The following is a 14,049-nucleotide window of genomic DNA, read 5'->3' on the forward strand; positions in this document are numbered from 1 at the left end:
TTATTCTCAATATATGTTGTTTTAAGAAAGTTATGCTTCAATGCCTTGACTATCTTATGCATTTAATTTAACGGGTTGGAAATGTGTTAGCAAAAGAATAGTTTGCCTGTTTCGTGGAGTGCAGCTGTGTCGCATATTTTAAAATATGTATAATTGCTGTGTAATCTCCGACACTCCCGGAGTTAATGAGCGTCGCTCACTGGTATCAGCTAAACGCTGTGCTGTCAATGAGGCTTTTCAGCATTTAAAATTAAATACCAGGTTTTCAGGGGGGCTCTTTGCACTCTCGCTAACTTTTTTTCTGGTTATTTGTTTGTACGTTTTTATAAATAATTTACGAAAGCAACAAGGCAAACTTGAAATCCCGTAGTGTTCGGAATTAATAATTTAATGCCTTTGTTTCCTTTTAATCTCCTCTCTGTGCAGTTATGCCCATAGTCGCTGTTCTGGTGTTAAATTTTATTAAACAAATCAACAATGAAAGTAAAACTGTCACTAAAAAAGTTGCATAGATCCAGCCCTAAATGTAATTTCCCTCCGTGGGGCTTTTATCTTGAATTACAGCTTTAAAACCATCTTTACACTGAACATTAATCATATGAAATATTAGGAATTGCTTTCTGGGTTATTAGGAAGTACGTCTCCCAGTGCAGAGTTGCTGTGTCCTTAAACCTCAGGTTTCCATCCTTACCAGCTGCCAAGTTGCAGTTCCGTGGAGTTTCTTGCTGCCCGTGACTGCCAAGGTGTTTTTCCTGTCTATGATGGGTGCCAGCTCTGAGCCTCTCTGTGTTTTGTGTACAGCTTCCCTCTTTTCCTTACTGTCCTATTTGACACGCCTGCTCCGTCAGAGATAACATTTTTGGAATGAGCATTCCCACACGACCGAGTAGTGTTGCTGGCCAGCTTTGGGTCCCTTCTTCTCTGTCAGGGGGGTTTCCTCTCGGTCACTGATGGAGAGATCCCACAACACAGGGCTGGTCGTTGTTGTTCCTCTGCGCTGCCAATCCCAAATCGCTGTGCTGGGGCTCTGTGGAAGGCGACTTCACCCCTGCCGCGGGCAGCCCCTTCGTTCTGGTGCCCGAGAGCCCTTCCAGTGATTAAATTCCTGCTGCTGTCCACCCTGAGCCTGCCCTGGCCCGGCCTGAGGCCGTTCCCTCTCCTCCTGTCCCTGTTCCCTGGAGCACAGCCCGACCCCCCGGCTGTCCCCTCCTGTCAGGAGCTGTGCAGAGCCACAGGGTCCCTCCTGAGCCTCCTTTTCTCCAGGCTGAGCCCCTTCCCAGCTCCCTCAGGCTCTCCTGGGGTCCAGCCACTCGGTGTCCCTTGGCCGGAGGGCCCCGGGCTGGACACGGCCTGGAGGGGCCTCGGCAGGGCCAGCCCCGGGGCACAGTCCCTGCCCGGGGCTGTGTCACACCGCGGCTGGCACAGCCCGGGGGCCATCGGCCTCCTGCCCACCTGGGCTCGTGTTCAGCCCTGCCACCAGCACCGCCAGGGCCTTTTCCGCTGCCCGGCTGCTCTTCCCGAGCCTGCGGTGCCCCGTGGGGCTCTTGTGGCCCGAGGGCGGGACCTGGCCCTTGGCCCCGCTGACCTCGGCCCATGGATCCCTCTGCAGAGCCTTCCTGCCCTCCAGCAGATCCACACCCCACCACCTCCGTGTGTGCAGCTTCCATCCCTAACCCAGATCCTTGAGAAAGATCAAAATAGTAAACAGGACTGGGCCCAGTGCTGAGCCCTGGGGAACCCCACTGGTGACAGGCCACCAGCTGCATTTAATCCTGTTCCCTCCTTTCTGGGCCCAGCCTTCCAGCCATTCACTTTCCAGCCCTTTTCTCCCTTTTCTTGGGTTGAAATGTTTCCTGTTCTGTGCAGGAGCTGGGAAGGAGGAAGAGGGCATTCTTTAGTGCTCTTCCATCACTTATCAGTGATAGAGTGGCACAGATCCCCAGGCATGCTGCAGAATTTGGGGGAAGTAGCTGAGGGCTTCTGCCAGGCCCAGTAAAGAACACTGAGTCCATCATGCTCCCCCTCAACATGAAATGTTTTTCAAAGGATTCTTAAAATAACTATAACACATAAATATGTGTCTTTATGGAAAGTTGCCGTTCCTTACTGCTTTGGGGGCTTGCTCACATCACATTCCATCATTCTGTTTATTGCAGCTGCAGCTTCCTACTGCCTGTGCCATTCCTACTGTGTTGAGTGCCCCAAGGAAATTTTCACACTTGCTGGCTCTTGGCTCTCAGGAGTTCTGTATTTACCGGCTGATGCTTCAGTGTTGCTGTGCCTGGGAGGGGTGCTTTGTGTGCCATGCAGTGGCAGTGGTACCCCAGAGGCAAACCCAGAGCACGCAGGCAGGGAAAAGGCAGGAGAGAAAACAGTGGTGGAAGCACAAGTAGGCTCTAAGCTCCCCATGTTCGCTGGCTGACAGCTTTTCTTTCAGGAAAAGGCCTTTTCCAATATTATTCAGAGAGTAGGTGAAGGTAATTGAAATATTTGTGTTAGAATAAGTATGATTTTGTTCTGTGCTTAGGTGCGAGTGCAGTGATGCTCCTTCAAAGATGGTGACTTCAACACAGGGGTCTGCTTTGGAGGGCAGTTGAAATGTGTTTGCTTCTACAGGTCACTACCGAATTTTTGGATCCAATACCCTTTAAATCCACATGCTCTTCTGTTTGCATGTGTTTTCTGTTCTTGTGCCAGGAGTGGGACCAATGGTGGGTGGTGCTGCTCCTCTAAGCTCCTGGGGTCCTGCTGGGCCAACTGCTTTAACACTGCAGTTTTTCCTGTTTCTTCTTAATATCCCCTTTAATTTGCAAATACATTGGATTAAGGACTGTTCGTATATATAAGCCTGAGCTTGCTTATCAGAGACAAAAGAGTTAAAACATGGGAATGAACTGAATGGGATGGCACTTAAGGTATGTTCCTTTCTCAAAAGATGTTGACTTGGAGTTCTTTTGGAGAGGGGAACGATAAAAGAACCTCTCTTTGTGGTATGAAATAATAGAAAATATTTCTTCTGAATTTTTGTTTCACACTTTGGGAACAATCTCCATCCTAATTCTTTATGGTGGATTCAAATAACCTCTTCCTTGCCTTGCTAGGGTGCAAAGTGCCCTTGCTGTTCTCTAGTGCTACTCCATCTCTCCCTCCACCATGCTTTTCCAGGTTTCCATGGGCAGCATGAGACACCGAAGAAATGGCAATTTTGAGAGTTCCAGACTCCTCTATTCCAGCATGTCTCGCAGCATAGATGTGGCTTGCAGCGATGCTGTGAGTACCTGGTACATGCTGGTGTCTTGGGAGGGGGCTTCGGTGGTGTTGAATTCGGTCAGGAGCGGGATGATGATGGATTTGTCACTTTCCCCGTTATGGAGGAATTTTCCTAACCAGTCACCTTCACGCAGCAGCTGACACGGTGAAGCCCTAAGGGTGTATTGCCTTCCTTTTGAGCCCTGTAGCTCTTTATTGTTCTTTCTTCATCACTTCTGGTTTTAAACCTTTTCCCGCCTTGCAGCAAGAGACAAATTTGTCTGTGTAAAGAGCCACCCCAGGCTCTCCTCCAGCTTGATGGCCAAGGCAGGCAGCATATGGTTATGTTAAACATCCTTTCATGCCTGAAAGATCTGCTGATTCCAGCAATTGTGTGGCACATTCCCTGCTCCTGATGGGTTTGCAGAAGGCCTTAAAGGCCGATTCTTAGGACTTCAGCAAGTGCTTCCTCCTCCTTCTGTTTTTTGGGTCATGCACGGTTGTGACTTTTACTGGTTGAATGCATTCCTTTCCATTTTCCTTGTTTTGGCTAAAATGCTTGTGATGTTTTTTTCTACTTGGAATAACTTCTACCTGCTGTTTAACCACAAGCTTTGTGTCAAACGGGTAAACTCAACTATGGCCCCTGCCTTCCCTTTGTGTCCCAGGTGAAATCTTGCCCTGCAGATCTAAACTGTACTTGAAAGCAAACAAAAAGCCCCCAACGCTTCATCTGCAAGTGAGAATTTGTCTTTGCTTTCTTAGCTGGCAGAGGCAGATTAGGGATGAATTTGCATTCCCCGAGCGTTAAAGCTTCTCCAGGGAGTTTCAAGGTAATAGCGGAGTTAATGGTTACACAAGCTGGAGAGACTGCGCATTCCACTGAGCTCCCATACAGGAGGACTTGAAGTAGTTCTGGACTCCTGCTGGGGTCTTTGTGTGTTGAATTCAAACAGCCTCTACCTTAAAGAACGTTGCAGTCTTCCCTATTTTGTCTTTATTTTTTTTTACCATTGGGAAGAATGTTTGCCATAGTGTTTTAAGCAGTATCTTTGTGTTCACACTGACTGTGCTGTTCCTGAGGTCTCTTCTGCTTCGTGAGTTAGCAGAAATAAACTTCTAAAAATTATTTTCCAGGATTTGGCCAACTTCATCCAAGAAAACTTTAAGAAGAGAGAATGTGTCTTTTTTACGAAAGATACCAAGTCAATGTAAGGAGATTCTTTATCTTGTTTTTCAAGAACAGGGTGCTGGTGCGTGAGGGTATTTCTGTCTGCAAAGGCAGGGAGAAAAGTTTTGGGGTTTTTTGTTCAGAGTCTGGATCTAGCAGTGCAATCTCACCTCAGTCCCCTTGTTTGAGTTACTCCACAAGTAATTTGATGCAAAAGTAGGGATCTCATCTTCCAGTAGCTCTGTCACAGGGTCTAATATCAAATTCCCTATTTGAAGCATAACTGGGGCAATAGGATGCTTGAAGGATGCAGCACTGATATTGGTGTATGACAAAGTATGCATCAGAGGTTTGCATAATTTGAATTTTCCTTTTAAACCCAAGTCATAAATTTCCTGCACAAACCTTACATGGGCACTAGGTTTTGATCAGGCTGATGTTCTCTTAAAACAGAATATTAAACTGGCTCTGTTTTCAGGCACAGGTACCAGTGCAGTGCTAGTTTGAGGGCCATAACATTGCTTTGTGGTTTTGGGGTGGTATTTTTTTGTCTCAGGAGAAAAGTGATCAAACTAATACAGCTGCAGAAATCCTAATGTTGAGCTCTGAGGGCTCTCTGACACCACTCTGCTGTGATGCTGGGAGGGAAATCAGTCTCATTTCAGAAAGTCTCACTCAGGGTCCTCCTCTGCCACCAAAAATGGGATGTCTGGCAAGGCACCAGTGGATGGAGGAGCTGGTTCTCATCAGCTTCTCTTCCTGCAAGCCCTTGGGAGAGGATTGCAGGACTTGCTGGGTTATTTTTATCTAGATATTTTTAAGGTAAGCTGGTTTCATGTGCAAGGTACAGCAGAGTAAAAGAAACTTTTCTGAAGGAGACAAGCAATTATCCCTTCTCTGTGTCCCTTGAGGAAGCAGGAGTGTGGGCTGTGGGAGAGGACCTTTAAAATCAAGTCAGCCCAGGACCACCACTAAACCACGTCCTCAAGTGCCACATCCATGCGATTCTGGAATAACTCTAGGGATGGTGGCTCCACCACAACCCTGGGCAGCCTGACCAATGCCTGACAGCCCTTTCCACGCAATTTTTTTTCCCCTGATATCCAGTCTGAACCTCCCCTGGCACAACTTGAGGCCTTTTCCTCTTGTCCTATCTCTTGTTACCTGGGAGAGGAGATGCAGTGAACTCATCCTGTGTGGTTAAGAGCACAAAAAGGGGAAGAAAACCCCTCAGCACAGCCTGATTCCTGAGCTGTGTTCCACTTCCCAGTGCTGGGCAGAAGCAGGTTTTTGGGGAGGAAGGAGGATCAGCTGCTGCTCTGCTTTGTCAGGTGGTCAGTCCCAGTAGAGTACCTCACACAACTGGTTCTGTAGCTCCACCTGCTGCTTTCCTTGCTGGCAGAGCTCGCTTTTCTGTGCTCAGGGTTCCTCAGGTGTCTATTCCTTCTTCTTTCAGGGGTAACTTATGTAAATGTGGATACCCTGAAAGTCAGCACATAGAGGGCACCCAGGTGAACACCACCGAAAAATGGAACTACAAGAAGCACACCAAGGAGCTTCCTACTGATGCCTTTGGGGACATTCAGTTTGAAAACTTGGGAAAAAGAGGAAAGGTAAGTGGAAATATTAAGGATATTCGTGAGGCCCCCACTGAGTACCAGTGGGAGCTCCTCAGAAGCAAGGAAGGTGAAATGGATTTTATTCTAAGGGCAGGAGATAGTCTACAAGGGACAGAAACTTGTTTTTCAAGCCCTGAAAATAGGTAACAAAGGATAATTCCTTCTGTGTTACGTGTTGGTTAGGCTGGTCGTGGGAGTGAAAAGATGATATACACTCTTTCCAGACGTGGCAGGAGAATGGGTGCATGAGGGTGATATTCAGGGATTATTTTATATCCACATAGACCAGCTTGCTCAGGCCTATAAGCAATTGAATATTGAATGTTTCCCAGGAGGGAGAGTTCTGGAGGGGGATGTAAGATATCTGTGGAACTTCAAAAGTTTTATTCCATTTGTTGTTTTTTTTTCCCTTGTGTCTTTGCTCCGAGTGGGGACAGTGGAGGTGTGGGAAGAGGAAAATAGCTGCTGTTGCTGTTTCTGGTGATTTGTACTGATGCTTGTGAGGAGTCATGTGTGGCTGAGCTCATCTGCTTCCTCTAAATGGCTGATATTTAACACCAGTGCAGGTTGCTTGGGACAATCAAAATAAATGAGGAAAATCAGAGCCTGCTGTGTAAATGAATTTGGTTGGTTTTATGCAAAGTAGCAGAAATAAGAGGTACTTGAGTGGGAAATGAGACTGAAAATTTCAAATCCCACTTAAACAGATCCATGTGCTTCACATATTTTTTGATAGGCACATTTTAGTTTTGTACTACTTTGTTGTAATCTGCTGTGTGACTGTACTGGAACAAAAAGTGCTTTGCTCTGTTGCAATATTTCAGACTTCTCAAAGGTTAAATGTTCTTTCCTTAGGTTGTGCCTTCCCCACTTCCAGCTTTGGGAATCAGTTCACGTGCCCTCAGTTGTTTCATGTGCACTCTCAAGGCCGCTGTGCATATTTCAGAGCATACTTTGTTCAAACACTGCATATAGGTCTCCTAGTCCATCCCACTGGAATGTTGGCTGGAATCACATCTTAATTCCCTGTTCTTATTCCCTACACAGCAAGGCATCTGCTGCTCCTGAAGATTGCCAAGTATTTTCTGTTGATGCATGGCAGAGAGGACTTCAGACTCAGGGTGACCTGAAAATTGCTGTCAATTATCAATAAGGGATGGGAAGTTTTATACCCTGTATTATGCTTTTTTAGGACACATGAGTCCTAAAAAGTTCTGAGCAGACATGAGATGTGAACAGACCCATAAAGAGGTTTAAGGACAGGCTGGGAGAGCTGGGGGTGCTTAAGGCTGGAGAAGAGAAGGCTTAATGATTAGATTATATCTAAGCAAATAGATCCAGGGAGACCTCAGAGCCCCTCCCAGTGCCTAAAGGGCCTCCAGAGAAGCTGTAGAGGAACCTGGGACAAGGGATGGAGGGACAGGACAAGGGGAAGTGGCTTCCCACTGCCAGAGGGCAGGGTTAGATGGGATATTGGGAAGAAATTCCTCGCTTTGAGGGTGATGAGGCCCTGGCAGATGTTGCCCAGAGAAGCTGTGGCTGCCCCTGGATCCCTGGAAGTGTCCCAGGCCAAATTGGATGGGGCTTGGAGCAACCTGGGATAGTGGAAATTGCTCATGGCAGGGATAGGACTAAAGGATCTATAACTCCCTTCCAGCCCAAACCACTCTGGGATTCTGTAAAATCTCACCCTCTGTAAGTCCTGCTTTTGAGCTCTTCGCTGCTGCTGTGCTGCCCAGACCCTGGAACATCCATGAGCATCTCAGTCATTGCATTTAATGTTCTGGGAGCCCAAACCCCAGAAAGACTTCCTGAATCACAGCCCTGGTCTGGGAACAGCATCCAGCAGTACCACGAGATGGCATCCTTGTACTTCAGAGGAGGGAGATGCTGAGCTGAGGAGTTCACCTGCTGCAGTGGAGCTGTCAGCTTTGCTGTGGGCAGGGCTGACCAGGTTGTTTTCCTGGCAGCTCCCCCCTCTCCTATAGGGGATCCTCTCCGGGAAAACACCCAAAGCTTCATGGGACTGAAGCTTCTTAGGGCAGAATCTGTGGGAGTCCCTTAGCTCTCCTGTGTAGCTGCTGGAGCCTGCTCAGCATCCTCTGTGATGCCCTGAATGCTTTAACTCCTTCTGGGAACCTGTCTTGGAGCACATGAATATTTTTATTCAAGTTCAGTGTCTCTTGGGTGGGGACATTTCCTTCTCAAAGTAATACTTTCACTTTGCTCTCCTGCAAGTACTGGGCAATCAATATGAAGTCCTCTATGATTCAGGTCCCAGCTACTCTTTTTGATCTCCTGATTTGGCTTGTGCAGCCATGAATGTCTTCCAAAAGTGATGAAACTGTGAAGGGGCTTTTGAATAGCAAAGCAAGACAAGGTCAGAGAAGCTTTTACAAAAATGGAGACATGTTTAGTCCACCCGAAGCCAGATAATCTTTCTTAGTTTTGACATCTTTGTAGAGTGTTCAAGCTTTACTACAAACTTGGTATTTTTGTTTTGTCTCATACTTGAAGCACTGGAGTGGGTATGTGTTGTGATAGGGACACCACTCACATGGAGCCTCAAATTTATTTGAATAGTGAATCAAAATACAACTGTCATTTATTATTAGTTCACTTGCAATAATGCTGCCTCTGATTCATAATCTAAGCTTTAAATAGCACCGTTGGAGTTAGTTGTTGTAGTGGTGGTGTGTTCATCCTTGCAGAGTTCCTCTGAAGCCCAAGGTCACTGCTCTTGGCTTCCCTAGAGGAAGCTGGGTTGGGTGCCTGGTTGTAGGGGAAGGATAAAAGTGCTTCAGAGGAAGAAACGAGGATTTCATCATCACCTTGCCTCTCATCTCCTGGCTGTTGGAGCTAGGCTGTGCAGCAGAGAAGAAAATGCAATCACTCCCAGCCACCTTGGTTTATCTCCTGCTATATTTGTTCTCCTATTTTCTCTCCCCCAAGTACATCCGCCTGTCGTGTGACACAGACTCTGAGACACTCTATGATCTCATGACCCAGCACTGGCACCTCAAAACCCCAAACCTCGTCATCTCCGTCACCGGCGGCGCCAAGAACTTTGCGCTCAAGCCCCGCATGCGCAAGATATTCAGCAGGCTGATCTACATCGCCCAGTCCAAGGGTAAACACCTCCTTCTGTGCCTCTGTTAACCTCATTGCTGCACAACAGGGGTGCAGAGGTAGCAGCTCAAAGGGCCCGTGGGGGAGCAGAGTGTTCGTTTTGCTTCTGCTTAGCTGCTGCACTTGGGGTACGTGTGGCATAAATGATTTGGAAGTAACAGGAGTGGGATTTAGTGTGATAACATAAGGTGAGTTGCGTAGCATCTCTTTTGTGCCTAATTGAAGAGCCAGCCCCCAAGGTAACGAATGGGGTTTGGGTTATGTCTGTAATGCTGTGGGATGGTGGGTGTTTGGCTGTGTTCCCCCAGGTGACTGGGTGTTGTTCCAGGAGCCTGGATTTTCACCGGGGGAACGCACTACGGGCTGATGAAGTACATTGGGGAGGTGGTCAGAGACAACACCATCAGCCGCAGCTCTGAGGAGAACGTGGTGGCCATTGGCATCGCGGCCTGGGGCATGATCTCCAACCGGGAAACCCTCATCCGCACGGCCGACAGCGACGTAAGGAACACGGGCTCGTGGAGTCATTGATGAGCTTAAAGTTAAGGTTGGACAAACTGAGACTTCTAAGATCATCGAGTCCAGCTGTCAGCCCAGTGCTACCACCACATTCACAATTAAAGCACGTCCTCAAGTGCTGCGTGGATGGGTTGGTGGGGAAAGAAAGAGGAGGCTCGGCCTCAAAACGTCGGGCATTCTTCCCTGAACAGGAGGAAAGTAAAACGTTCTCATGCCCGAGTTAGTCCCAGGTCGCATCAGGCCTGGTGAGGAGGATTTCAGCTGTGCCAGGTTTTGGCATGTCTGTGTGGGAGTTCAGCTGCTCTAACTCCAAGTCTGGCATTGCTTTAGGGAATAACTACTCCCATGGTTATTCTAGCTCTGAATTCCCCATGCACTCTCCCACAGTAGTGGTTCCCATGAGCTAAGGCACACAGTACCTGCTGCTGCTGTTTAGGATTTTCATTGACACTGCCATCCTACCTGTCAAATGCACCAGGGTAGCCCCCTTTGTCTCTTGCCCACCCAACATGATAGAAAAGGTATAAAAAATTATCCCAGTACACAAATAAGGTGGCGGTGTCCTTGTCCTTGAATTCTATGTCAAATGCTGTGCGTGCCCCTAGGGGAGCTACTTGGCCCACTACATCATGGATGACCTGAAGAGAGACCCCCTGTACTGCCTGGATAACAACCACACCCATCTCCTGCTGGTTGATAACGGCACCCACGGGCACCCCACCATAGAGGCCAAAGTGCGGACCCAGCTGGAGAAGTACATTTCAGAGCGGGTTATCCCAGGTATCCTCCTCCTCCTCCTGGCTCTGCATGCTTTGGGGCTGATCCACAGTGGTTTTCCTGGAATAAGAAAGTAGTGGCAGCATCCTCTGGCTGCTGAGCTGGAAGGCATCTGTGTGTGAACTGCAGCGCATCTGGAGCTCTTTCAGGAGCAGCCTGCCCTCTCCAGAGGAGCACCTTCCCTCATCTTCCTTTCTGTTTGTCCTTTGTGCCACAGCAAATGCTTCATTTCAGCCACACAGCCCTTCCCTCCCTTCCTCTTAGAAGCTGAGCCCTCTATATCCCTCCTACCTGTCACTGAATTCCAGGTAGCTGGGGCACAATTACACAGGCTTTTCCCAAAATATTTGTTTATGAGGGTGATTGAGCCGCCTGCAACCTGCTGCTAAATAATTTCTCTTTTGCCCCCTTCTTTGCCAGAACCAAAAAAAAAAAAAAAAAAAAAAAAAAAATCAAAGGCCTTAGCAGGAAATTCTTAAAAAGCTTTTGGGCGTGTTGTTGTTTGGTTTGGTTGTTTTGGGTTTTTTTTGGAATGTCTCTCAAGCACTAGCTCCTAGAGTTACAGAATTCTTACCTTTCTTTTATGATTGGAAATGTGAAATCAGGTTCTGTGTCTTGAGCTTGTGATAAGAACCTTTCATTGAGACTCAAAATAAATAGTCAAAGGAGCAGATAAATACAATAAAATTCCATTTTAAGAACTTCAGAGATAGCAAAAATTAGGATTTCTAGAAGGAAAAAGCTGTTGGAGAAGGTTGTCTGAAGTTAGCTATGCAGAATGTTACGCAAAACTGAGTTTTCATGAAAAACATCTGTTAGTAACTGGCAAAATCAACAGCAAACTAGAATTTACATGAATGGCTTGGAAATTCTTTCCTTGTACTCAGGAAAAGTAAGTTGTTCAAACTGCATTAATTGATCTTTTCCCTTCTTTTTTCTTTTGGCATATTTCACAGAATCTAATTACGGTGGGAAGATCCCAATTGTGTGTTTTGCCCAAGGTGGTGGGAAGGAGACTTTGAAAGTAAGTTAATTTCTTTTATTTATTTCCAGGAATCACAATAGGGGCATTGCTCTAATATTGACGACTAATTGCTCCAAAAGAAACTTGATGAAGTAGACACTGCTGTTATTTACAGAAGCTTGCCTTGCACTTCCTATGGAAGGACCTTGTTTGCAATTTAAGCTTTTGAACTTTGTTTCTATTAAAATTTCTGTGCAAAGTTTCTGCCAGGAAAAGTATTGGCTGGGACAGTTCAGTTGTCTCATTTCTTCCACACCACAGAATGTGAAGGGACATTAAAGACCACCCAGTTCCACCCCCTGCCATGGGCAGGGACACCTTCCACTATCCCAGATTGCTCCAAACGCTGTCCAGCCCAGCCTTGAACACTTCCAGGGATCCAGAGGCAGCCACAGCAGAGGGCCTGCCCACCCTCACAGTCAGTCACTTTCTCCTCATGTAAATATAAATTTCTTCCCTTGTAGTTTAAAACCATTTAACCATCACTACCCGCCCACGTAAAAAGTTTCTCTCCCTGTTTCTTATAAGCCCCTTTAAGTACTGAAAGGCCACATTTGAAATCTAGTTTGGATCTAGACCTGGTTTAAATCTTGGCAGCTGAGGAGGGCAGGAGGGCTCTGCTGACTCTGACCCTTCTAAGCCTACACGGGAAGGACCAGGCATCATCTTCAAACAGATGAGAGGATGAGGAACAAAGAAGTTTCTTGAAACAGGATGTCTGAGGGGAAGGGGGAAAGGGAGGTGGCTTCTAAATCTCTCTCAGGGTTAGAAACCAGGGTTGTTACTTGCCCAATCACTGTGCCAGAGTGAGGATGAGTGGCCTGAGGGAGCAAAGGGACCTGACCCAGGGTTTTCAAAGTGAGGGGAATGTGGAGTCAGGCTGTGTGGGAAGGGAACCGTAACAGTGAGGACGAGCTCTGACCAACTTTCAGAAGAGCTGGTTTAGCCTGTACAGAGAGCTGGGAGAGGGGCTGGATTGTGCAAGAGAGTAGGATGCAGCAAAAATACAGTTGAAGCAGCATTATATGTATGATTTTTTGTTTTTTGTAGATGTTATCTTGGTACTCCCTGTTCTCACCAGAGCTGTGCTGTTACTGTTGAGGTTGATCAAACTACTTGGCTTGTCAGGAGGATAAACAATGTGATTTCAGAGCATGATCTCTTCTTCCATTTCATTGCTGGTGTTAATCAATTGGTCTGAATCAGTGTGTGGAATTCCAGATTGTTATCCCAGCCTCCCTGTATGTTTTGTGGGAGTTTGGTTCCATTCACATGATGAATTTTATCTTTGCCCAATTGTAGGTGAATGCAGAGACAGTGTTAACCAGAGGTCCTGAGATGAAATGAAGCATCCAGTCAGGTTTTAGAGGAAAGCTGTGCTCAAAGGGTTGTGTTGAATATGTCCATTTCCTTTTAGCTCCAAATTGCGGATGTTTGAGGAAGGATTTGGCCATCACTGAAGGAGCTGACTGACTGCCAGGTGCTGTAGCTGTGCAGACTTACGATCTCACATTTTCTGGAGAGACCTCAGACCCACTGTTAAGCAGTGATACATAACACAGACTTAGTAGCTGCCTAACCAGAATGAGTAAAAGCCTTGTTAAATCAAATGCATAATTCTTGGCAAGAGTTTCCTCTGGGAAGCACCTGGATGATGGTTCAGTTCAGGGTTCATGCCACTCTCTTGGCTATTTCATAGAATCACGATAACACTGAAGTTGGAAAAGACCTCTAAGATCCCGTGGTCCATCCATTACCATGTTCACCACCAAACCGCTTCCTCACATGCTACATCCATGCACTTTTTGGACACTTCAGGGATGGTGACTTCCTGGAGCAGCCTGTCCCAGTCCTTGACAACCCTTTCAGTGAAGAATTTTTTGTGATATCCAATCTAAACCTCTCCTGGTGCAACTTGAGGCTGGTTTATGTCATGCCGGGTTTTTATTTCTCAGTGTTGGAAGTGCACTGAGATATTCTGAGGTGAAGCCTTTTTTAAAGGAGTAAATTGAGTCTCTGAGCAGCCCAAATGACTCAGCAGAGTCCATGCTGTGAATGTCTGTCCTTGCCATGCCTTGGTCCTAGCAGTGCTGGCCAGGAAAGGCTCTCTCTTTTCTCAGGTTCTGTGACTGGTGCATGATGACAAGAATCAGCATTAGTGAGGGAGAAGTAAAACTGTTCCAAGCTTCTGTTTTAAATTTCCCTGTGATGTAAAACATGCACTTTAGCTGAACCCTTTTTTAGAAAACCACTTTCATCTAGCTGATAAGAAAAGCCTCCTTGCCTTTGTCAGAGACCTGCTCTCCAGTTGACAGGAGGAATGTGTGCACGGTTTTGATGACTGAGTTGTTTGGTTTTTTTTTTGTTGTTTTTTTTTTTTTTTTTTTTTTTTTTGTTTTTTTTGTTTTTTTTGTTGTCAGGAAAATCTCTTAACTAATAGGTGTTCTGTCTTTCCTGTGTTTGATGATAACTTGCATCAACTCCCTTTGTACAATTTGCTGGCAGCCAGCTTATGCTGTGACTCTGTTCTCACTGTAGTGATGCAATGAAACCAGTGTCTC

The 14,049-nt window shown here is 46.6% G+C and overlaps 1 protein-coding gene across 4 annotated transcripts in view; it reads left to right on the forward strand.

Annotated features, from left to right (window-relative positions):
- Window positions 1-14,049, forward strand: part of TRPM8 (transient receptor potential cation channel subfamily M member 8) — a 78,270-nt gene that overhangs the window by 43,298 nt on the left and 20,923 nt on the right. For 3 of the 4 annotated variants that reach the window (XM_068196714.1, XM_068196715.1, XM_068196718.1), the window contains 7 exons: window positions 3,166-3,270; window positions 4,387-4,460; window positions 5,877-6,033; window positions 8,992-9,169; window positions 9,497-9,669; window positions 10,293-10,467; window positions 11,421-11,488. In XM_068196714.1, coding sequence (XP_068052815.1) covers window positions 3,172-3,270; window positions 4,387-4,460; window positions 5,877-6,033; window positions 8,992-9,169; window positions 9,497-9,669; window positions 10,293-10,467; window positions 11,421-11,488 — 924 coding nt within the window. In that variant the 5' untranslated portion in view covers window positions 3,166-3,171. Of the gene's footprint in view, window positions 1-2,804; window positions 2,916-3,165; window positions 3,271-4,386; window positions 4,461-5,876; window positions 6,034-8,991; window positions 9,170-9,496; window positions 9,670-10,292; window positions 10,468-11,420; window positions 11,489-14,049 lie in introns of those variants that run through there. The other variant, XM_068196713.1, reaches the window with a different exon arrangement.

The sequence above is a fragment of the Anomalospiza imberbis genome, chromosome 7 (assembly GCF_031753505.1).
Source record: "Anomalospiza imberbis isolate Cuckoo-Finch-1a 21T00152 chromosome 7, ASM3175350v1, whole genome shotgun sequence".
NCBI lineage: Eukaryota > Metazoa > Chordata > Aves > Passeriformes > Viduidae > Anomalospiza > Anomalospiza imberbis.